The sequence below is a fragment of the Notolepis coatsorum genome, assembly GCF_963971535.1.
Source record: "Notolepis coatsorum genome assembly, chromosome: 20".
In the NCBI taxonomy this organism is placed as follows: Eukaryota; Metazoa; Chordata; class Actinopteri; order Aulopiformes; family Paralepididae; genus Notolepis; species Notolepis coatsorum.
Window position 1 is genome coordinate 46,184,911 of NC_140184.1, and position 25,153 is coordinate 46,210,063.

Consider the following 25,153-nt stretch of genomic DNA (forward strand, 5'->3'; position numbering starts at 1 on the left):
CTCAATGTCGGCCTATGTCCGTCAGGGCCAGGTGGTCTCCCACATCATAGGCCTTACCCCTGCCTACGTGCAAGTCACACGGGTGGCGGGTTTGGTCGACGGTATGAAGCAGGGCGTGCCACGGCTTGATAGGCCGATGGCGGCGCTCCTTTGTCCGGAGATGGTGTGGGAGCCGTTACGGAAGCCGGTTCCTCAAGGGAAATCGGCGAGGCGGTTGGCATATTGGAGCGACCAGTCATTTATCACCGGAACACAATCTCTAGCTGCCGCGTCTAACATCGCGCAGCTGGCAAGATTCATGTCCGGGATATTGACGGGCAGCACGGAGCTGACTGATGTACAACATGACCAGCTCGCCCAGTCGGCAGGAGCCATCCTGCATCTGACTCAGCCGCAAGCTATAACCTCTGGGAAAGTGCGCGCCCTGGCAACTATGGTCCAGCGCCACCTTTGGCTGGAGCAGGCGCGTGTGCCAGAGAAGAAGAGAGTTCCACTTCTGACGGCACCCCTCTCCGATGCTGGACTATTCGGGACGGCCCTGCAATTGATGACCTCGACTTGCAGAGAGATGCAGGAGGAGCGATCCGTGCTCCAGCCTCATTTCCCCCCTCCCGATGTCGCCGGTGGAGTCAGACGGCCGCCACGTCGTCGAGCATCTTCCGCCGTGGCCGCCGCCGCTGCCACCACCGCCACTGCTGGACCTTCGGGGAAGAAGGCCAGGAGGAGAGAGGGAGCCTCCGCTACGACAGCCGGCCCATCTACGCCCGGAGGCGACGGTAGGGATCGTTGAGACCAGCCGCCGATCGTTTACCGTCCCTCCGGTGCTCCACGAGGTGGCAAATCCCGAGCGGCTCGTGGCAGGCGTCGCTAGGACCCAGTGACTTTTTCCCCCTGTGGTCCCCTCTGTTTCCCTTCCCGGCCCCACCATGATATGATTTTGTTCGAAAATAAAGACTCCCCTCTAAAGGGGGACTGTATTTTTTGTTAACAAACTGTGTGTTTATTCACCAAACATATGATGGGGTTGCAACGTGTGAATCTTCACTAGTATGGGTTGATAGGAGGGTTACGTTCATGTTAGAGCTTAAGCAAGGCCTGCAGCCTACACTCGGTTGAAAAAGGGTTTTTTCTGCCTCGGCCTGAATCTCCACATAAAGGTAGAGGCTAGTTGTGTGTTCTGTTGCTTACACAGTGATATTGAGCTACAACACTGTTGTGTTGGGTTTGCAGTAATGCTCGTATGAAAACGTACCACGGCTCAGCCGGTCTCTCTCTCTCTATCAGTGTTTTTTCTGTGTTACAACATGGATGCGGGTGTAGGATTCACACACACACGCGACTTGGTCTTGTTATAAACCCTGTTCACAGATTGTCTGTGGTTAGCGTGCATTGTATTAGCTTGCGCTATTCATTAGCATTGCTACTAAAGGTATCATATGGCTAGTTGTTGTTGTATGCAAGGGTTGGGCTTGTGAGGGGGTACCGGATAAACCCCTCCTTCCCTCTTCTGATTGATCAGGGGGTTTATTTCCTCTCTTGTTAGTCCAGTCAGGGCCAAGCTGTTAGGCGGCTTGGCAGGGAGGGGGGGGGGGAGGGTTTCCCAGACTCTGCACCTATTAACATGCGTTGAGTCTTGGGTTTCCCCCCGTCATAGCACACGTCACTACGCACGTTGCTATTTGACGATGGCTTCCGTGAGTTAGACCCGTATGTAAGGTCTGTTATTGTCAAAGTGTCGGGATAGAGCGTAGGAATTACGGTTCCACTACTATCGATATATGCGTAACTTGAGTCGGTTGGTCACATGACTCAAGGTTACCATGGCTTTTTCAATCTATGGCTCACGTGGGAAGTCTCTCTGGGGAGTTCCATCTATCCTCTGTGGTAGGGATGACGGGATATAAAAATGTAAACAGTTTTTATCCTCGGCTGCGTCAAGTGGGATTCATGTCAGTCTGTGTTTCTTTCTTTTTTAATAAAAGAGTGTGGAGTATATGAAGCACCACACCCTTCTTGTCGTTCTCCCAGGCGCCTTGAGGGATCAATGTGGGGTCTGGTTAGACTGTTCATTGATGTGTTTTGTGTCCCGACGCATGCATAGTGCTAGCTCGGGGTGTTTCTGATAAGAATCATGCGGGTGGCTAGTACGCCTTGGTTGCTTGTTATTAAAACAGCGTTTTTATAAAGCAACTGGGATGGGTTTTTTTTCCTCTTCCGAGAGCCTGTTACTGGGTCTCGACGGATTCTCGTTCATATCTGGGGGATGTTAACGGAATAGATCAGAACATAGGTAGAGGGGTCTCACGCCCTTGGGGTGGGCCACCGAGCACGGTTCAAACCGGCCCGTCAGGGTGGCACCCTCTTTTCATGTTTTAGATCAACACGCATATCTGCCCCTTCTCCTGGAGAAGGCATGTAGGCGTGGTTAGGGCACGGGACTGGTTCTGGTCACGCTGGTCCAGGTCAGTTAACCCGTTGTCCGCTGGGGATGCAGATCTGCTGTTCTGGTACCCTGAGGGACTTGGGCTTTTTTCAGGGGGAAAAATGCCGGGTCGGCCCGGGTATCACAGGGTTAGGCGTTTTGGAGACCCTTTGTTGGGTACTCTTTTGTACCTGGCACTATCATAAGGGGCTGGTTCTCCTTTCTTTCGCTCCTCTCTCTCACGCATAACGAAGAGGGGGCTGTTGGGTTGGTCTTCTGGACCTCCTCTGGTAACCCTGTGTGCTTCCCGAGCCGCCGGGCCCGGTCCGAAGTAAAGTTTCGTTGATACCGTAGGCCTGGGATAACCCTTTTTTGGAAACTGAAACACTTGCGGTATAGCTGGTGTATACCCGCAGGTGTGTTTTGGTTTTTTTTCTTGAGGGGTTATAGGAACAACCACCGTCTGTACCGAGAGGGTAGTTGATTCCCTGGTATGTTGGAGCAGTGTCAACTCCCGGGTTGCCCGGTTGAGTGTGCCCCTGCACGTTCATGACGTCTGCCAATCATGTCAGCCTTCTCTGCCTCGACCCCTCTGGGTGGTTTTTTTTTAATGGAGGCTTTGTCATGGTGATCAACAATGCCAGCATACGCCCCTTCCGCCGGGGGGGCTGTTTTCAGCTGACTCCTTTGGCGCCTGTCTCGTCCGCAGTGCTCCAGGCTCAGGTTACAGCCTGCTGCCTGGTTTCCCCGGTGCGCTGCCTGCTTCCGTTGGTTAACCTTTTTGAGTGCTTACGGCCATGCTGACTGCCTGTTCTGCAGGGTCAGTGTGCCAGGCAGTGTGCTATTGGGGGGAAAGGGCCCGCTCTTGGAGGGGCCTTATCCGAATACGCTGGCGATGTGGGGGGCGGTGTCACTAAGTGACCGCCTGGTGGGGTCTTGATGCCTGGCGTCATTGACCTCTCCGGGCCCCCTTTTTCCAGGGGATCCAGTCCCTTCAGTGGGTCTGGGTCTTCCTTCGCGCTCCGCTGCTACAGCCTTGCCACGGGGTTGGGTTTGCTCTTGACCCCGTGATTTTGGGGGCAGTAACGAGGTTGTTCCTTCCGTTCGTTCCCTGGTGGCATGCGGGTTGTGCGTGTGTGTAGTCGTGGGGTCAAGCCACGGTCTGCTCACCCTGTGCGTTGAGTTGCTTGAGTTCCTCTTCGCACGGTCGGATCCGTCTCCCTCCCGTAAGCCTCCAATAGGGGGGGTATCCTCCATTAGGGAGGGTCGGGGGGCTCGGTCCTCCCCAGTCTGATGGTTGTGGGGGGCCTCAGCGGGGTACATTTGTCTGGCTATGGCTCCCGCTCAGCCTCCCTTGTGCAAGATGATGCTGAGCGAAAGCCATAATGAAATAGAACGTAAGGTTATGTATATAACCAAGTTCTATGAATTATGGCGACGCTCAGCATCAGACGCCGCTGCGGCCCTTGATATCGCCTTGTGGTGAAAGTTTGGGAAGGAGGCGAGTAGGTGACCACACACCTGCTTATGAAGGTAAGCGGATGGGGGTGTGGCCAGACGAATGTTGGGATGTAAAGGTACATGATGGAATTTTTTATTCAGTGCACGTGCACGAAGTGAAGTACAGTGCAAGATGATGCTGAGCGTCGCCATAATTCATAGAACTTGGTTATATACATAACCTTACGATATGAATTGTATTATTCTGGGGGAAAATGTGGGAAATAATGTTATGCTTATGAGCTCCATTGACCCAATGCACTCCGTCAAGGCACACCATCTGTTTGCCGTCAAGAACTACCTATTTGACTGCTGTCAAAAACTACAGTACCTGTAGAACTGCCCTGCCTCTTAGTTTGGACCCATGGAAATAAAGTTGCACGTCAAAAGAGATAAAGAAAAAGGCTGGCATTTTCTCTCACATATCGGCTGCTCCATGACAAGCAAGGCATCCCCTATATTTTCAAAAGCCTAGAAAAAGCTTGTTTTAAGCTTGTCTTAAATCATCATGAGTTATGCATGTGAAATTAATTGTATTTATTGTGTGCACATCATTGGAGACCTATGTTAAAACCAACCCAAGACGCACAGTGCTCTCCCTCTCCTCCTCCCTCTCCTCTCCTAGGTTACTGCACTAAGAGCAGCCTTTACTTACGCCAATTCCATGAATATGCTTTATAGATATAATTTATCTACCATGACAAATACAAATGCAGTTACTGGTAACGGAGATTCACAATAAAGTTTTTTATCCAGACACACACCATTCCAAATATTATAACAAATATATAATATGTGCACGGACATGGTGATCATTTCAGTTTAACGATCGGACACGGAAAACTATGTTATTGGAACCGGGGCGGTATCCGCTCCTCTTTCCTCATGTATGGAAAACAGCCCACAAATTTGATATTTAGGCTATTCATCATTCTTATGAATAATTCATTAGATGACAGACTTTCAACAAAATCTTGAATATTTTGAATTTGTAGAAGAGACGTGAACATTTTAGGATTAAAAGGTATCACACTTAAACTGTTCTGCTCTATAAAGCTGCTTTCAGAACATCATACAAATATTAGATCTGATTAGATTCAACTTTATTGTCAGAGAACAACCAAATATTTTGGGCAGCCTATCAGTCTACAAGCTACATACAAAGAACACACTTGATTTAGCAGGAGAGGGACGGTGGGGTGTGTGCTAAGGCCTGCTGTTCTACACTCTTAACACAAAGGGTGCTAAATAGGCTCATAATCATCTATAGGCTGGCATTTTTTCTTTTTTAATAAATAAACAGTTAATGTATACTATTACTGTTATGTAATACTGTTGTAAATATGTTTTTAATTTTCTCATTAGTTAAAAATAAGAATAAAGATAATGGCGGCTGGGTGGCGCAGCGGACATTTCGCTCGTCACCAACGCAAGAGACACCGGGTTAGACTCCGGCTGTCTGTGTTGCCTCCGGCTTGGGCCAGTCGTCATACTAACTCAATTGGCAGAGTTAGTGGGTGGAAGTCGATGGGTGGTAATCTGGACGTTGTGGACAGCGACTCCTACAGGTCGGTTGGGGACGCCTGCACAGCAGAGACAGGAAATGGCAGGGGTAGTGTGAGCCTCCCACACGTTACACCTCGCCAATGACAGTCCGCGCTGGCAGGTGAAAAGATGTGACAGGCTGCTTCCTCGTGTATCGGAGGGGACACGTGATGCAAGGCTTCTATCCTCCCTACAACCCGGCCAGTGGGGGGCATATGCGAGCAACGTTCAAGACAGGGGAGGGGAGAATTGGCACAGCAGGTAATTGGGATGGGAGAAAAATAGAAAAAGAGGAGAGAAAAAAGTGGATAAAAAAAAATACGAATAAAGAGAGAGAGAGCACAAATACAGATGACAAGTACTGTATGAGGAGGTAGAAATATATTCATAATATGCATATATAATTATTTAACGTGACTTCCTTTAATCTAATATGAATTTGTTAATTTGATTACATCTGTTCCCATCTTGTATTGTACAATAAAAAAAACAACAACGTATAAACCACGCCCACTTCCGGTATTCTATACAAATACAAATACAAATGATAAAGTTTGCACTCTTCTGTTAGTTTAGCAACAAGAAATGTTATGGTTTGTAACCGACCTCAAACGCAACGGCACAGACAGGAAGTTCAGAGTTAGCCAAATGCTAGGGCGTATTTATTTACAGAGTCAAAAGATGGAATAGGTACAGTAATCAAACAAACAGGGAGACTGCCTCCGGCAGAGTCATCAGCCGCTCTGCAGAATCCTCCTGGCGACAGTGGTGGGAATTTGGCATATGATGTTGTAGCGGCTCTGCAGATACTCCCAGCTCTTCCTCGAGGTGGGAAACGGAGAAAGAGATAGGTATCAGTGTTTTCCCCAACACACAATTAGCAGAGTCAGTGCAAACAAAAGATGTCTTCAGTGCTTCTTCTATAACACACAATCCGGCTGAGTCCAGTGCAAACAAAATTATATCTTCAGTGCTTCTTCAATAACACACAATCAGAATTATCCAGAGCAAACAAAATGATCTCTTCAGTGTTTCTTCAATAACACACAATCAGAATTTATCCAGAGCAAACAAAAGGATATCTTCTGTGTTTCTTCAATAACACACAATCCAAATTATCCAGAGGGGTTTGATTCCACTCACCCAAGTGCAACGCGTAACGGGTAACAAGGCGCAGCTCCAAACAGTTCTCCACAGAAAGGTCCTGGAGAGAATATAGACCAGGAAACAGCAACGGGAAAAAAGCAGGCAAAGCAGTTGTATTCCAGAACGACCCGACAACGATAGCAAGAAGGTCTGTGTATATAAAGCCTTCAGGGGCGCTAATTACAAACTGTGACAGCTGCGTGATGAGATCGATACTTGCTTCAAAAGCGTGTGGCGGGGAATGCACCAATCAACACGGCACCTTAAAGGAACGGAGCGCGTGGCGGGGAATGCATCAATCAACATAGTACCTTAAAGGAACGGAGCGTGTGGCGGGGAACAGACCAAACCTCACAAGAAAGGTGTTTTAGAATTCTGTTTTGCTCATCCATTATTCCTTCCATCCTTTCTTCCTTCCTTCTATCCTTTATCCTTCTTTACTTCCTTCCATCCGTCCTTCCTTTCTTACTTCATTCCTTCCTTCCCTCCTCCTGCTCTTCCATCTGTCCTTCCTTCCTTACTTCTCTTCTTTTCTTGCTCTTGTTAATGAACAAATGACTTCATATCTGTAACGATTGGGGGTGATGATGAAGGTGAGAACACAGTTTGCAGACAAGGGAGAAGGAACGGAGGCAGAGACGAAGAGCGATGCTTGAAGAAGGGGTGTTTACTACTGATTCAATATACAATACAAATAAAAGACACTACTACTAACAAAACAATGAAGGAAAACAAGAAAACGACAGGAGTATACAGGCAAGGACTCACTAGACATCAACAGGGAAGGCAGGCACGACACGGGAACAACACAGGGTACTGGAGGAAATGACACCACAAGGAAATGAGGACAAACAGACACCTAAATACCAACACTAATTAACAATGATCAACACCTGGCCAAAACACAGAATCACAAACACAACCTAGACAGAAAAGCAAAGACACCATAAACACAACTAGACACAAAGGCAATGACACACAACAACCCAACAGGGGGGTGACATCAAACACAGACAGGGATGGCCCAGGATAACAGAATATTAGAAATCAAATCAATTATGTGCAACCAACATAAAATGGCAGACCGCACCATCGGGCTTAGGTCACCAGAGGGAGGTAGGGAGCCAATGTCAGGAGGAGAGCACTGTCCAATGTTATTCTCATGCCCGGTCCAGCTTGGAACGTAACAGTACCTCCCCCTCGACGGGGGGCTTCCAGACCCCCGAGAACAATGTCCGGACCCAGGCGAGGGAGGAAGCCAGAACCCCGGAGGGGACCCAGGGAGAGGAGACCAGGGGCCGGGAGGCTAGGCGAAAAATCCAGGAGGGGTGAAAACGGGGGTACATGCCCGGAGAGGGGAGGCAGGAAGAGAAACAGGGAGCTGGAGAGGGAAGCCGGAGCTGGGAGCAGAGGCCCGACGAGGGGGGGTGGGGACGGGCGCCGAGACCCGGGAAGGGGGGCTGGACCTGGGAACAGAGGCCCGACGAGGGGGGGTGGGGAAGGGTACCGAGACCCGGGGAGTGGGGCTGGACCTGGGAGCACTTTTCACCACTCGGTAGTGTTTGCTATCAAGCTGTATACGTATATGAGATAGCATGAAATAAAGGTTGGTTGTGTACTACAGTATTTATAAAGTATTCAACAGGTACAACTATATATAACTGGCAGCTAAGAGTAAGTTGTATTGTTCATTAACACTTTGATCGCCATGGTTAAATTCATAATTTACCATCCCTCGCCATCTCTATTTGTCTATGGAGAAGTTCCCCTTCTTTGCAGGGCTATAACTTTTTAAATTGTATTGCTAAATTGACATTATTATGGCCCATTCAATGTCCTATATCTATTGTTCAGGGTGTAGCAACGTTATACTTTTTCATTCACATATTCATACTAAAATACGGTCTAAAGTATAAGTATGTTTTTATCGTTTTCTGCAGCTTTCTCCAGAACTTGATTTATAGCCCTAAATGCATTATATTGATGATCAAATACAGTTTGGTAGGAATCTGTGCGAGATAAAAAATTTCAACTGGACGTACTTCTAGAATGATCTACGTATGATCTGATGATGACCGGATGGGCGGGGGGTCGTTTATAATTCCGTGGGCAACGTTATATCATTCATCTAGTGTGGGTGATATGATCATCAGAGCAGTTAGTAAAGAACACGTTGGAAAATAACGCTGGATCTTACCGTATCTTCCTCGCGCCGTTGGGCGATGAGCGTGGTGCAGAGATATTCCTATTATGGGATGTATAAATACCCGATCCATTTCCAGGTTGTATAATAGTATATACGTCCAAATCATGTTGTTTGTCGAGTTTTTTGCACCGATCGGTGTTCACTGTGTCAAGATGGAGTCCTGCTAATGATAGCGAGTGCCCGGACGAAATATGGGTGAGCACCACTTCATCCACATGACTTCCTGTTGGCCGATCTGCCGATCAACCACCAGATGGCGCTCTTGAACCGTTAGAGAGTTGAGTGGAGCTCAGCAGTATATCTCAGGTCCCCGGGGGAGAAATATGATTTCGATCACAGATTTTTGAAATATTGATATCAAAGACGTGTTACGGCGTCTTCGGCAGAATGAGCATGGCGGGAAATGACGAGTTTCGGCGTTTCCGGCGATTAAAGTGTTAAACAGTGTTGAACTTGAGTGCTATTATAGACATATTAGCATAGTAGGTAGTAGTATAGGGATAGTAGCATAGTACATATTATATAGTACTATAGACATCATAATTATGTAATTCAGATTCAGATTCAGATTCAGATTCAGATTCCTTTATTGAGCCATTTGTGTAAACACATTGGTAATTGTTGCAGCAATACAGTGTATGCATTTTTTCTTTTTTCACAGTAAACAAACACCAACACAGACAAGAAACGAAACAGTGCAGTGGGGGATTAATCAATAAATAAAATACATATATATATATATAAATAATATTGTACTTATTTAATTATGTACTAAGTACATACTGTAATAGTAAAATAATTAGATTTGTACAGTGGCTCAGGAGGTAGATCCTTGAGCAAGACACTTTGGATAAAAGCGCTATATAAATGCACAATTTACCATTTACCGGTCGACGCCCAACCCTAGACATGACTGTTGATTGCAGGAGGATTTGGGTGGCTTCTTTTGTCAGGAAGGGGCAGATCCTTCTCACGTTACTCAGGAAGAATCTGCAGGTTCTGGTTGTTGAGTGGAGAAGTTCAGCCGGTCGTGAAGGACCAAACCTAGGTTTTTGGCAATCTGGGACGGAGCCATGGCTATGTTCTACTCTGTGATTGAAAGGTTGGTTAGTGGGGATGATTCAGCCGACATTTTTCTCGTTTAGTGTGGTGGTTGGTTGTCATCCAGGCGGAAATGTTGTACAGGCAGGCTGAGGCAGGCTGAGATCTGTTCAGAGACTTGGGTATCTGACAGTGGAAAGGAGAGGAAGAGTTGAGTATCATCTGCATAGCACTGGTAGGAGGAGGCATGACAAGTGATAATGTTATCCAGATATTTGGTGTAGAGAGAGAAGAGGTATCCAAGGACCGAGCCCTGGGGGACACCTGTCTGAGTGTAGAGGGTGGGGGAAACAGGGTGCATCTCCAAGATTCTTGGTAGGAGTTGCTGTTGAGGTAGGATGACAGCCATGCCAGAGCAGAACCTGCAAATCCCATTCCTGCAGGGGATGTGAGGAGGATCTGATGGTTGACTGGGTCAAAGGATGCTGACAGGTCCAGGGGAATCAGGACAGAGGCGAGGCCTTTTTCTCTTGCTAAGTGAAGAGCCTCTGTGACTTTGAGGTCCCTAAGCACGTCTTTTTTCAGATTATGCATTCTAGCAGCTTCTATACCTCTCTGTTTCAGTCCTGTTCTCAATGGGCTGTTTCTGTGCCTGTAATGAGCAAGCTGCTATTATCGTACAAATACAATAATTATCGTACATCTAGCAGTGATGCGCAAGCCTGTACAGAATTCAGATTCAACTTTCAGATTAGATATTGCAGATCAAATATGACTCAAAATCCAGCAATAGCATAGCAATCTTGTCTTTAAATATGTTGTCAGAAACATATTTTAGGTTCAACTTAGATAGAAAAGAGAAGATGTATGCACGAGCTGCGATCTTGTACACGCACATTTTATCAAGATATCTTCACACGCACATACACACATGTCATTAACTACAGCGATTGTGGCTGCAATTATGAATGGATAATTTCAAGAAGGAGGGTTCTTGTCACAGCTGAACTGCAGAAAAGTCACAATGCACATATTAAAAAACCCTTAATTCTGTAAAAACAATGCAACTCACAGGAAAAGGCCATTTTCACAATATATCCCCTTTAACTATGGAAACTATGAAATTGCTTGCCAACTGCATGATCCTCAGCCAATATGATTATGCATGTACGTACTGGTATAGTGGTGTTACAGTGGAAAGTAAACACAGGCTACAAACCAGCCAAAATAAGACCATACGATTGGTCCTAAATCTGCCACCTCAAACCCATATTGAGCCATGTCACTTCAATGAGGTGGGATGGCTCCTTGTGGAGCAGAGGGTCTCCTTTCTGAAACTGGGACATGTATAAAATGTTAAATGGATCTGCCCCCAGATATTTATGCTCTCGCATTGTCCTGCGTGGCCAGGTCCACGGACGACAGTTACGGTCTGGACAGCTCTCAGTTTATGAGCCTAGAAAGGGTTCCTATTCACAGAATGGCTTTCTGTCTACAGCCTGCCGGCTGTGGAACTCTCTGCCCAGGGCCATCCAAAACTCCCCCACTATTGCTGTCTTCAAGAGGGGTGTGAAGCGACATCTGCAACAATAGGTTGCAGAGGGTGCTTGGCCACCACTCTTGAAGAACAGGAACATGACATGTAGATGGGAGGCCGAGTCTGTCTAAAGTGAACTTGATTGATCCATGTTGGCAGACTACACAATTCTTTGTGTGTGATATCTAGTTATTATGTTGAGTCAAAATACGTTTGTTGGCCAGCCGTCTGTTGGTCATCGGTGTTCGTAATCTTACATTTAAATTAAATGTTTGCTCATGCATATCTTTGGACACCTCTAGCTGATAAACCAATCAGGATACAGAAACGGGATTTCGGGACCCCAAAATTGTCAACAAGAACAACGGAGAATGGATCTGACTGGAACGCTAGCTGGATTATACACAACATGAGACAGTAAATACTATTGTAATAAAACGTTCAAAACTATGTTCAATTTGTGTATTGTTTTGTTACTATATAAGATTGTATTTCGCACTGTATTAACCATAACGACGTCACAGATGAGCTTTAGATGGTTAACGTGATATTAACGTTAGATCTATCTGACGGTCCGACCTAAATACTATTGTAATAAAACGTTCAAAACTATGTTCAACTTGTGTTTTGTTTCTTACTATAAGATTGTATTTCGCAAGCCATACCGACGTCAGGTGAGCTTGCTATCCATTAGATGGATAACGTGATATTAACGTTAGATCTAACCGACCACAATTTGATTCGAAATGTATTACATACCTCACTTTGTTGGTCTCTCACGAAAGTCTTTCTCTGGTCTGCATCCCCTTAACAATTGTGTGTATTGAGCTGTACTGTATTGTACCCATTCTGCAATCTGTTAACCGTTTTCAATCAATGTCAGACGTCCTCTCTATAAAAAAAACGATTGAATTGCTCAGAATTAAAAATTATGTCCCCAATAGGACATAATAATATTAATATTATTCCCCGGTATGACACAATAAACACAGAATGAATGCTACCAAAGAGAATGCTATATGCAATTTGTGTATAAAGTGTGTATTAATCCTGTAACATGAGTCAAGGTCAGATCTAGCCTGGCATAGAGAACAGAATGTTGATTTTTTGATGTTCAAGTTTCTTTATTAGTTGTCATACAGAAGTACAGAATACTTTTATATAAAATGCTTCTTTCTGTTTTGCTCCAGAGATTGTGCTAGATAAAAATAGATAAGTATAAAATAGAAGTCAAGTACGTAGACAAGTGTTCAATATATACATACAATGTACAATGCAGAGTAGAAAAGTAACTGAGTTACAATACAATATACTATACAGTACAATGCAGAAATGGGATGAGGTACAATTTACAGTAAGGTGTAATGAGGTATGGGTTGTAGTGCAAATTCTTTGCCAATAAATATAAAGTGTGTTTAGGTGTTCTAAAGTGGGTGCTGCAGTCAGTTGTTTGTTTAAAGTGAGTGTGTGCGTGTGGATGTGTGTGCTGTGAGTGCATTTGATGGTTGTTACATAGTGTTATTGTCATTTGTATGTGTGTCATGTGTAACTAGTACAGTGGAGGGGTGTCCAGTCCAGGGCCCAGAGAGTAGAGAGCTGTGTGAGTCGTCCCCGGACAGCTTATGTGAGAGGATGACCATCCTTGTTCAAAAGTTGAGCTCTTGCAGATTAGCCTGGCCCCACTTCTATCCAGAACAATATATAAGGGGACTGCACATTGTTTATTCACTGTGCTGTTTACCATGGCCTCTCATTCAATCATAATATTCATTGTTTTGGGAAATACAGGTCCTGCAGTTGCCACTCTGATAATGGTTCTTGATATAGAGCAGGGCCAGTCACCTCAAGAGCTCAATCTTTGAGCTTGCATGATTGATTACTATAGAACCCTCAGGCTAGGGTTAATTAGGCCTAGAATATATCTGTCGTGTGGTCCAGGGTTGAGCATCTGGGGAAACAGAAAAACAATCAATACATTTTGGAACATTGTTACTACAATAGATAACGTTATTCATCATATTAACAGATTGCAGAATGGATACAGTACAGTACAGCTCAATACACACAATTGTTAAGGGGATGCAGACCAGAGAAAGACGTTTGTCTTGTTTACATCAGGGCCCCCCATTTGTAATTCATAGTGACAACAGCATCTAAAACAATATATTTATATATTGGAAGAGTATATTTATGAGACAGTATATTTTGTACATATGTAACGGTTGTGACAACGTCTTGTGACAAACAGTACTGTATTTACAAATCTGGTATGTCATAAATAGATGTGAAACAAGTTACTATTATTAGTATTGGGTTAGAGTTGTTTGATTTACACTAATGTAATGTTAGATTGCTATCTGAGAAAGTTAAAATGCTAACGTAACGTTAGTCTGTGAGCTGGCTACAACATTTTCCAATGTGTAATCGGAAGTCAAAACGGACTGCATATAAACAGCTGATGACTCATAACTTCCTATCACGTTTGAATAATGCTGTAAAGTTAAGTAAAAATGCATTTCAATTAGAGCTGCCGCGATAACCGCATTACCGCGGTATCGTTGTTGCATCACGCTCACCGCAGAGTTAGGCTGAATACCGCGTCACCGCTGTTTTTTATCATAATAATAAAGTTGGCTTGCGGCTTGCGGCTCTGCAGACATACCCTACTCGGTTCCAAGCGACCCTATTGGGTAGAAGTGGTACCAGAAAAGGCATGTGAAACATTGCAGACCACTGACTGGTCAGAAGAGAGACGCGTCACACTTTGTAGCCTCTGAACGAAAACAGAACGCCGCGCCGCCATCTTTACTGCCTCGCTAAGGATGCATTTCATTCAGGATTTGTTTGCGACAGAACCAAGTGCAATAAACAAAAAAGAATGGATTCACTGTGTATTCTGCCTCATTTATTGATGAAACAAAACCGACATCAACCCAATTTACCACCGAGCGGAGAGTTTAGTGTCACAACAAGATCGCTGATGTGTTAAGTTTGTTGTTGTTATTAGCCTAATGCTACCGTCAGCCGGTATACACGAGAGGTAACGTTAAACCCGGGTTTGCTTGGTAGAATACACAATGAGAGGTAACGTTAGCTTTGGCAGAATAGACGCAACGAGAGTCTGGTTAATGTTGTTATTGATTGATTGATTGATTGAAACTGTGTTAAACTCTGGCTTGCTGCAAGCCCTCGGACATCTATGCCCACGGAGCTTTCAGTGTACACAAGCGGCGCCGCCTGCGTCCCCACACGGAGACAAACGGAGTAGTACCCATAGATATATATAGATATCTATGGTAGTACCTGGCTGCAGTGGAAAAGGAACGAAGTACCAGGTGCCTAAAGCGGGTCGAGTCGAGTAGGTACTATGCAGTGGAAAAGCGCCATTAGACTAGAGGCAGGCTATAAGAGTAGACTACTAAAAAAAAAAAAATGCATTCAAACCTTTTTTTTTTTTTTGTGCGCACTGTGCGGTAATACCGCGGCGGTAGAAAATATTTCGCAAATTCGTGCGGTAAGGAAAATATCAATACCGCGGCAGCTCTAATTTCAATAGTAATGTATATGAGTATTGAGAGCTTACCGATGCAGAGCTAAATCCAGTGTTGTCAACAGACGAGTCGCAAATTTACTTCCTAGTTTCCGGAGCTTGAGGAATGTCATTGGGAGAAATCAAGTCACCTGACGTTGTAACGCGTTTTGATTGGTTCCGCAGCAACGCCCCTTTTCACAAACGTAGGTAGTTTTTATCTTATCAACACATTAATTTTCATAAAGATATGACCCAAAAACCGTTGCCAACAAACGGAAATGTGTTATTATAGTATATTATGTAGTTCATATTACAATAACATATACTCTGTAAAACCAGATCAATCATTTCATTAACGGAAGCCTCTAGAGACCTTCGGCCTCCCATCTAATGCTGTAATGAGGCTCTTTCAGAAAATTGTGTTGTCTATTTTATCTACTTGTTGTATCTATCTTATCTTCTTAACTCTTTCTTTGTGATTTATTGTATTCTTCTTGGGACCATGTTGGAAACAAGTCGACAGACTTTCACATGTTATCCTTGTACCCCTTGTTTTTATACTTTTGTATAAATTGTATGTACTAAATAAAAATCAAATCAAATCAATGTACTCCCATGTTCTCCTATAGTACATTGTTGATCTATTTTTCCAGGGCAAACAAGTATATATATTTTTCATCATTTCTAATGAGTGCAATGGTGAGTTCTTAGGCTATGGGTGTGGCTATCTGTCACACTATAAGCCACTAGTACTATAAAGCCGAGTGTGTCGACCTTTACATCTCAGTGTCATATACTTGGGCTGGGAGGGCTGCAGCGTTCTCATTATTGTAAAATAACAAAAATATCCTTCTGGCATCAGACTGCAGAAAGAAATGTGCTGCTCAAAATATGACCTTCTAAAACTATTCCATCCACACAAAAAAAAAAAAAAAACATTCTACCAAATCATAGGTTTGAGTGGGCTGCTTTAAATAGATGATGAACATGCCATGTGGAGAAAGGGGGAGAAAAAAAAGAAACTAGAGATTGGAATGAATCACAGTAGACAAAAACATAACCTGTGGGCATATACTGTATGCAGGAGTGTGTGTTTGTAAAATATGGATTCAAAATATAGCATAGCGGAACACAGAGAAATGGGGACTAGGAGAGCAGGATGTGTGCTGACTTACAAGCACATATATTTTAAATCAACGCAGGAAGCATGCATATGTTTTGCCACTGTAATTATGTGGACGTTTCCCTAATTTCCCCAGAGGATCCTCTTGTTCAAGTTCGGAGGAAAACTTGCTACACAAACTCATTATATCGTTTCGACATTTAATTTGGTTTAGTTATCAGTTTAATCTACTGCGTCTGCTACGTGAGCGCCCGTCGCACACAACTAAAGGGTGGCTCTCAAGCACAACCGCAGTGTGAAGATGGTGTTGTGGAATTAAAGATGTGGAAATTATTTAATTGTTTCGCAAGATACAACCGATTTTAGATGTAGCTGTAACATGACACGATAATAAACAACACCAACATAAAAGCAGTTAATGAAAAACAAAACAAAAACAATGGGTCACCAATAAAAAAAGTATTATATATATATATATATATAATGGTAATATAATACAATTTGGGAGCTAAATGCACAGGTTTAGAAGCATAGGAAGGATGTTAGGAAGCATAGGAAGGGTGATAGGAAGCATAGGAAGGATGTTAGGAAGCTACCAGCCACCCCCACCAGGCCAGCCCCAGGCTACCAGCCACCACCACCAGGCCAGGCTACCAGCTACCACCACCAGGCCCGCCCCAGGCTACCAGCCACCACCACCAGGCCAACCCCAGGCTACCATATACCAGCCACCACCACCAGGCCAGCCCCAGGCTACCAGCTACCAGCAACCACCACCAGGCCAGCCCCAGGCTACCAGCTACCAGCCACCACCACCAGGCCAGCCCCAGGCTACCAGCTACCAGCAACCACCACCAGGCCAGCCCCAGGCTACCAGCTACCAGCCACCACCACCAGGCCAGCCCCAGGCTACCAACTACCAGCCACCACCACCAGGCCAGCCAAGATGGCTTCTTTTATTATTTGATTACTTGTTTTATCTATCCTGGACCCTGGGACTCTTACAAACTCAGTGCATCTTACCTGTGCAACTATATAGGTTAAAGTAATCTCACATCGTACCTGTACAACTATGTAGGTTAAAGTAATGTCACATCTTACCTGTACAACTATATAGGTTTAAGTAATGTCACATCTTAGCTGTGCAACTATATAGCTTAAAGTAAAGTCACATCTTACCTGTACAACTATATAGGTTAAAGTAATGTCACGTCTTAGCTGTACAACTATATAGGTTAAAGTAATCTCACATCTTACCTGTACAACTGTATAGGTTAAAGTAATGTTGAATCTTACCTGTGCAACTGTATAGGTTAAAGCAATGTCACATCTTACCTGTGCAACGTTATAGGTTAAAGTAATGTCACATCTTACCTGTGCAACTGTATAGGTTAAAATAATGTCACGTCTTACCTGTGCAACTTTATAGGTGAAAGTGTTGTCACATCTTATGTATGAAGATGTGTATGAAATATAGTATGAAAGATATAGTATGAAAGTTTTCAAAAATATATATATATCCTGCGAAATAAGCTGTGACCTGTTTTGACCTGCACCTCAAAGAATCAGAATCGAGAATCGTTTAGAACAGGAATCGAAATGGAGAATCGGAATCGGAACCGGAATCGTTCAAATCCAAACGATGCCCAACCCTAATCTGCATGCTTCGATCCTTGCTTGGCTGCTTTTGTCCACAATCTAGCGGCGGAGCGGGGTCGGGGTGTTGGTCCTGGGGGGGTTCTGGGGTGGGGGGGGTGGGAGTGGGGGAGGAATTGTCTTTTGTGGTGTCTATTGTGTTGTCTGTAATAGTATAAGTTGATTTTTTATGTTATGTTCTGTGTTTATTATTTGTGTTATTGCTAATGTCATTGTTGTTATTATTATTGTGGTATTGTGAGGTCTTGTTATTGTTATTGTTACTGTATTGTGTTTGGCTTGTTTTATGTATAAAAATAAATACAAATATTTGATTAAAAAAAGGAAGGATGTTAGGAAGCATAGGACAGGTGATATGAAGGGTGATATAAAGCATGTTAGGAGGCATAGGAAGGATGTTAGGAAGTAGAGTGTTTGAAAAGATTGAAAAGTAGGCTAGATCAAATTTACAGTGTTCAGAAGTGTTCAATGTCCTGTGTTCAGTGTTCACTGTGCAGCATTCAGCACTCAGTGTTCAGTTTACAACAAAATAGATATACAAAATTGTAGGGGTGGGAATCACCAGTTTCATCACGATACGATATCGATTCTTTGGACAACGATACGATATTTTCCGATATCACAAAGTCTGCCACGATACGATTCGATTCAGGTGCCTGCGATCGATATGAGACGATATTATATGCCCATTTAACACAATCAGTATCATTTAAATCAACAAAAAAAGAGCAGGATGTGTGCTGACTTACAAGCACATATATTTTAAATCAACGCAGGAAGCATGCATATGTTTTGCCACTGTAATTATGTGGATGTTTCCCTAATTTCCCCAGAGGATCCTCTTGTTCAAGTTCGGAGGAAAACTTGCTACACAAACTCATTGTATCGTTTCGACATTTAATTTGGTTCAGTTATCAGTTTCATCTACTGCGTCTGCTACGTGAGCGCCCGTCGCATTTAAATCAACAACAAAAAAAGGCAATGGAAATATCATTTGACATTTTTATTTTTGATCTCTTCCAGACATTTAAATGAAAAACAATCTATTGTTTTTAATACAAATAGACCTCCTGTTCACTGTTTTTGGTTAGTTTTTCATTTTTTCCGATATTAATATCCTATCACAGCGCTGTATTTTGGCTGGAAAAGGCATATTGGGAGACAGAAGGTGCAGTACCGGCCAGATCCTGTTAGTGGGGCTATCTCCTTCCCAGTCCCTAGTGGACCTCTGCTGTTCTCTCTATCAGCTTAGCTTAGTTAGCTCACGCTAACGCAATGTTAATTTCGGTATTTAACGCGACGTGGGCATAAAGGAATGGCGAGGATGGAAAGCATGTTAGATGCATTTGACCCCTTGTGGGGAAAAAAACAACAGGCACTTATTTCGGGCAAAATAGGCGGACTCTGAAGCAATGGTGTCTAACGTCTACACACGCTGAGCTGCGCTGAGCTACTGCTGTTGTTGCAGCCGGGCGGATATGCTCACAAGGGGATTTTCAAAATAAGAGTATCGCAATATGAATCGATCTTTTTACGTTGCATCGATCCTATTTGATAATTGATAATAGATCGATATATCGATCTGGATCGATGTATCGTCCCACCCCTACAAAATTGGAACAAGTACTTTTATGCAGCTCTATCCAGATATGCTGTGTGCCAAATTTTGAGAGTAGCGGAAAAAAACTGATTTGTACTCAAATCTAAATGACTCAACTTAATATGACCTTCAGTAGAATTTGAAAACATGCCACATGCACAAATTTCCACATGGTTGACATTCACATTTTGAGGTAACAAAATTACATGGGCCAAACAAGCATTATGGCTATGTAAACTTATGACCGGATGTGGTTGCGACAGCACAAAGTGTTGACATTTCTTCTAATATACAGTAAGCCCTGCCCACAGCACTTGAGCAAACTTCGAGGGCCAGCTATAGCAAAACTATGGAATTGAAAAGATACTTTTTTTGGCTCGGTTCCAGAGATGTTCTGTAACAAATTTGGTGACGATTGCAAAACATTTGGAGGAGTAGCAAAAAAAAAACGTATCTAGACACAAATGTCTATTATAGTGATAGATGCGTCTGGACCCACATAATCCAGGACAAAAATAAGTTTGTTTCTAAGTTACAGGCCAAACGTTTGTCAAAAGTCTGGACAATCGGTATCATTTGTTTTGTCTGAATAGTGGGTAGGATTGTGCCAGGTTTGGGAACTGGAGCTGGTAGGGTTTCTGAGACCCAGATACTTTTAATGGAGAAGAAGAAGAGTCTAACACATACAACAGGGTTCCATCAGCTTCATTGCTTGGACCACTAATACATATACAGTAGATTCATCCACAAATCCATTATCTCCGTCGCCGACCTACTTTGACCTCTGTGTGTGTGTGTGTGTGTGTGTGTGTGTGTGTGTGTGTGTGTGTGTGTGTGTGTGTGTGTGTGTGTGTGTGTGTGTGTGTGTGTGTGTGGCGGTGGTGTGGTGTGTGTGTGTGTGTGTGTGTGTGTGTGTGTGTGTGTGTACTGGTATGTTTGTCTATGTGTGTGCTAACTACGTGCCCAGTCATAATATATATATATATATAACACTGTAAATCTCAGCTCTCTGTTCAACAGCTAATCAGGAGGATCTCACTCTCTTTGGGTAGGCGGGGTGGGGGAAACTGTACATTGGAATATCGACGAAACCTTACTTGGTCCCAAGAAGAGGGTCTCATGTATTATTGGGTTAGGACATTTACTGTACATTGGAGGGGGTTTGGTTAGGACATTTACAGGGGCCAGTTTCGAATTGCAGTCTCCCGTAGGTGCTCTTTGAGAGTGGTTTTGAAAGTGGGTAGTGATTCACATTCCTTTACAGCTTTGGGTAGAGCGTTCCACATTGACATAATTGGCATAATTGCGAAATGTGTTTAGTCCCTTGTTTGAGCCGAATCTGGGTTTAACATGATTTGTGGAGCTTCCTCTGGTGTTGTGGTCGTGGTATTCACTGACCTTTGGGAAGTATTTTGACATGTACATGGGTACCCTAGTTGTGTAGTGTATCTTGTAGACCCGGCCCATTGCAAGTTGCTGTACTCTGTCGTCTACTCTAAGCCATCCTAGGTAGTCAAAGTGGGCAGGGGTGAGGTGGGTTCTAGGAGTAAGGTCAAGTAGTAGTCTGACCAGTTTGTTTTGTGATGTTTGTAATTTTGTTTTTAGCACCTTTGAGGTGCTTTGGTACCATGAGGTGCAAGCATAGTCGTAGTACCCTTGAATGAGTGCTCCTGCCAGAGTCTTCAGGGTATTCTTGTTTACCAGAGTGGAAACCAGTAGGAGCTACAGGCTAACCTTGAAGTGTGATGATAGGGAGTGGAATGTAAATAGTTATTGAGACAAAGTGAATTTGTAATCTTTTTTTATATGTTTGTTTATTTAGCATATTATATTTTGATTATTTGACATGTGTAACATATTTTACAATACATCATTTTCTTTTAAAGCAAATTTTCATGTTATTTTATTGTTTGTTATTATTATTATTACTATTGTTTGTTAGCTAAGTTGTTTATTTGTTTTAATTCTTTAGTGTGCACTTTACATTTATTCTTAGCTATTGTTCTAGCTAGGGGGGGGGGGGGGGGGGGGCAGTGGTGAAGCTCGCCTAGGGCGCCAAAAGTGCTAGATGTGTGTGTGTGTGTGTGTGTGTCTGTGCCTGTGTGTATGTATTTTTTTTAATCCACTTTTTCTCCCCATTTTTTTATTTTTTCTCCCATCCCAATACCTCGATACCAGCATCTCCTGCATTAGTGGCGAGCGCCTTGCCCACTGCGCCACTCAGCCGCCCTTCCTGTGTGTATGTCTGTGTGTACTGTACGTACCAGTGTATGTGTCCAGTTGTGTGTGTGTGTGTGTGTGTGTGTGTGTGTGTGTGTGTGTGTGTGTGTGTGTGTGTGTGTGTGTGTGTGTGTGTGTGTGTGTGTGTGTGTGTGTGTGTGTGTGTGTGTGTGTGTGTAACTGCACATACATGTGCTTGTGTGTGTGTGACAGCCATCACTGTGGGCCATGTTCAGGCCAGGCTCAGTTCACAGTGTGTTTTCAGAGAGCTAGTGGCTAAGGGGGTTGGGTGGGGGGCAGGCAGAGGACCATCACCTCCTCAGACTGCGCCGTGAAAGATGAGCACACCATACACTTTCACAAGCCAGAGAGAGAGAGAGAAAGAAAGAAAGATTACTTTCATTGTGCTGTGTCTGTTTATTTGTTAATCTAATCTCTCTCTTTATCTCTCTCTCTCTCTCTCTCTCTCTCTCTCTCTCTCTCTCTCTCTCTCTCTCTCTCTCTCTCTCTCTCTCTCTCTCGCTCTCTCTACAGCTGAGGAGGCCAAAGAACAGGAAGAAGAGGAGTCAAAGACAGGTCAGCCAAGGCCCATCTGGAGCCTGAGTTTCTATGTTTCCTCTCTCCACTGTGGTCTCATGCTGGTCTATTCATACTTGACACATACCCATTCTCATTTGAATTCAAATGGAATCACAAACAAGTTAGACCTTGCGTAGAACTTCTTCTCTGCCTTTCAAGCAAATCGCTGAATTGACCTTTTTTTCTTTTCTGATGGCGGTGTGATGAAATTCAGTTTAGCGTGAGCGTGTAGCCCCCCCCCCCAAGTGTTAAAGTCATTAGAGTCATAAATTTCACTCCTCTAGTCTGATTGAATTATTTAGCCTCTCTGCAAATGGCAAAGTTAATACCATGTGATTTTAATAAGCCAAGAGGTGAGGGCAGGTCTCTGAGTAGAAGGTAGACAATGACTCTCACCCTATGGCCTGTCTCATGAATGTTTCAGAGAGACGTGTGCAGCCAGAAGGTAGGCGCCAGTCGGGTCAGCCATCCCACAGCTGTGGCTCTAGCCAGTGCAGCATTAGTGTTGGAGTATGGATGGGCACGAGTAATGTTTTCCCAGATGGATTAATTACTGGAGTAGTGCTTGAGTAATTGTTTAGAGTAATACATTTTTAGAACGCATCTTAAAGAGCATGGCAGCAGTAATATACCCAATGCTTTACACTTTCCGTGCCAGCCGTGCCAGTCCTATTAACCCTGTTGCGTGCCACCGCTCTATTCAATGACAGAGCTCTCACAATTGTTGAATGCATAAACTATATGTTAAATTATGGCTATGTGTCTAATACGACCGTCGCTTATCAATGACTTGTTTGCAGTCAACATTGTCGAAACTGATTGTTTTTTAATCGGTTCATTTCCGTTTGATACCATTTTGAAAAACGCTCGTTTTTTAAAACTTTCAAACAAAAAAAAAAGATTCTGCAGGAATCACGCTTTACTGTAATACACAAAACACGTTGTAATTTTTCGGCCTATTTATGAATAGTTTTCAAATAAATGCTAGATTATCGATAGTATGTGTACTTATGCACGCTATAGAAGCGGGCTGAAAAATCCATTATCTTATTTCTCGGGCTGACCCCTATTAGTCGATTAGTCGACTAATCGGTAGAAAGGAGCCGTAGTCGACTAACCAACCTCTTAGTCGAATAGTAAAAAAATTAAAAAAATTTATAATACTTTTTTTTATTTTAATTTTTTATCATTCTTTCCAAAAGAATAGAGGCCTAGAAGCGTGGCTAACGCTAATGGCACGCATACCAGAGGCTAACTGCCTATGAAAACAGGCACAGAGGCACTGAAAGAGGATTTCACCCATCTAATGAACTCTAAAATAGCAATGACGTCATGTAACCACAGCGCGACTATTTCAATCGCATTTGCCCCTAAAAATAGATAGAATTAGTCATAGATAATAGATATGTGCAAACTGGAAAAAGTTATTTAGGAGGCTTCGCGCAGTGGGCGTGTCAACACGCAATTGTCATTTCATAATAAACACATATCACCGCGGCGCACAGCAAGTTTCAATTTCAGTTCCTGGCATTTTTAACCAGTGGAGAAAGGTAAGAGATGTCCCTATCGTTTTTCTTATATGAATTATTCTACGTTAATAAAACATACCTGGTGATCAACTACAGTTTGCTGTAAACATTATGATATGCGTGTAGTGTTATGATAACGATGGCTGCAGCGGGAGCCGGGAGGACGGCGGCAGCAGTGGATTTGCGAATAGCATGCAGCTGCAGAGCCGCAGAGCCAGCGGCGCTTTCAGGTCAGGTCCGCTCAACAGCGCCCCCCCACCCAACGGCTGAAAGCTGTGACCAGACCTGAAAGCGCCGCTGGCTCTGCGGCTCTGCAGCTACATATGCTTCTAGCAAAATCCAGCATCCAGCCCGGCTGTTTGCAATGGGAGCAGCACGGACTCAGGACTTATTTTATTTGGAATATAATGACTTTATACGCAAAAGTAGCCTAGTTTTAAGTTAAAATATTATAAATCTACATGCCTTGAGGATGTCATTCTTTATATAGCCTGCCTATCAGGCAAAAAAAATTATTCTAACGGAAACACTGATACCGTGATATATACCGTTACCGTCTATGCTTCAAATTATACCGTGATATAAATTTTAGACCATACCGTCCACCCCTACATCAGTGGACCAATTGCATGCTTTTGCAGAGGACAAGAAGCCTTCAGTCGACTCCTTCAGACATTAAGCACCCCCCACGGCCCAAATGGAATGAAAAAATAAAAAATAAAAATAAAGATTTAAAAAATATTATACCTTTTATTTATTTTATTTTTGTCGACCAATAGTCGACTAACGGCAAATTTTGGCCAATCATAGTCGACCATCCAAATCCTTAGTCGGGGACAGCCCTACTTATTTCCTGATCAGCTACACACACTCACAGCCACATACACACATAGGGGACACGTTGATATATAGGTGAAAACAGCTCTGATTATCCCAATACTTGTAAAATAGATTCCTTACCTCAGATCAGATGTTCTCCAAAAATATTATTCCAATTCCTGATTGCCATTCCAAATATCGATCGTGTTTATTGATCCAACGCTGGGTGGTCAAAAGACATATTCCACGCTGTTCTGATGGTGGGCAATGACTGGGATTGTCTCCGGTTACTTGCCTGACAAGTAAAATGTGGAATCCGGAAAAAAATTTTCCTCATGCGTTTCATTCAATCCAATCCAATGGGGTGCAGTACCATCCGGAGAGACGATAGGGGGCGGTATTTTCCCTGTTCGAGCTCAGACAGATCCCCACTGGTAACGTGAGGCTATATTGATGAAATATGAATGGAAATCGCTAATAAAAAAAAATAACGATTAAACAACGAGATTTCTCGTCGTTGGCACTCAACGGCAGTGATGTACCTGAACGCGTTCAATGAACGATCATTCGTGAACGCGTTCGTATTTTGGGCGAACGTGAACTGAACGGGTGTTTTTTCCGCTAGATGAACGTAATTGAGAACGCGTTCATTCTCAGCGCTGTATAACGGCGTTCAAAAGTGCGTTCATTCTCAGCAC

At 43.7% G+C, this 25,153-nt stretch overlaps 1 protein-coding gene across 2 annotated transcripts in view; it reads left to right on the forward strand.

Annotated features, from left to right (window-relative positions):
* The window catches only part of cd276 (CD276 molecule), a 179,675-nt gene that overhangs the window by 116,808 nt on the left and 37,714 nt on the right, over nt 1-25,153 (forward strand). For both annotated transcript variants that reach the window (XM_084337199.1, XM_084337198.1), the window contains exon 6: nt 22,063-22,104. In XM_084337199.1, the coding sequence (XP_084193325.1) occupies nt 22,063-22,104 (42 nt within the window). The remainder of the gene's footprint in view (nt 1-22,062; nt 22,105-25,153) is intronic.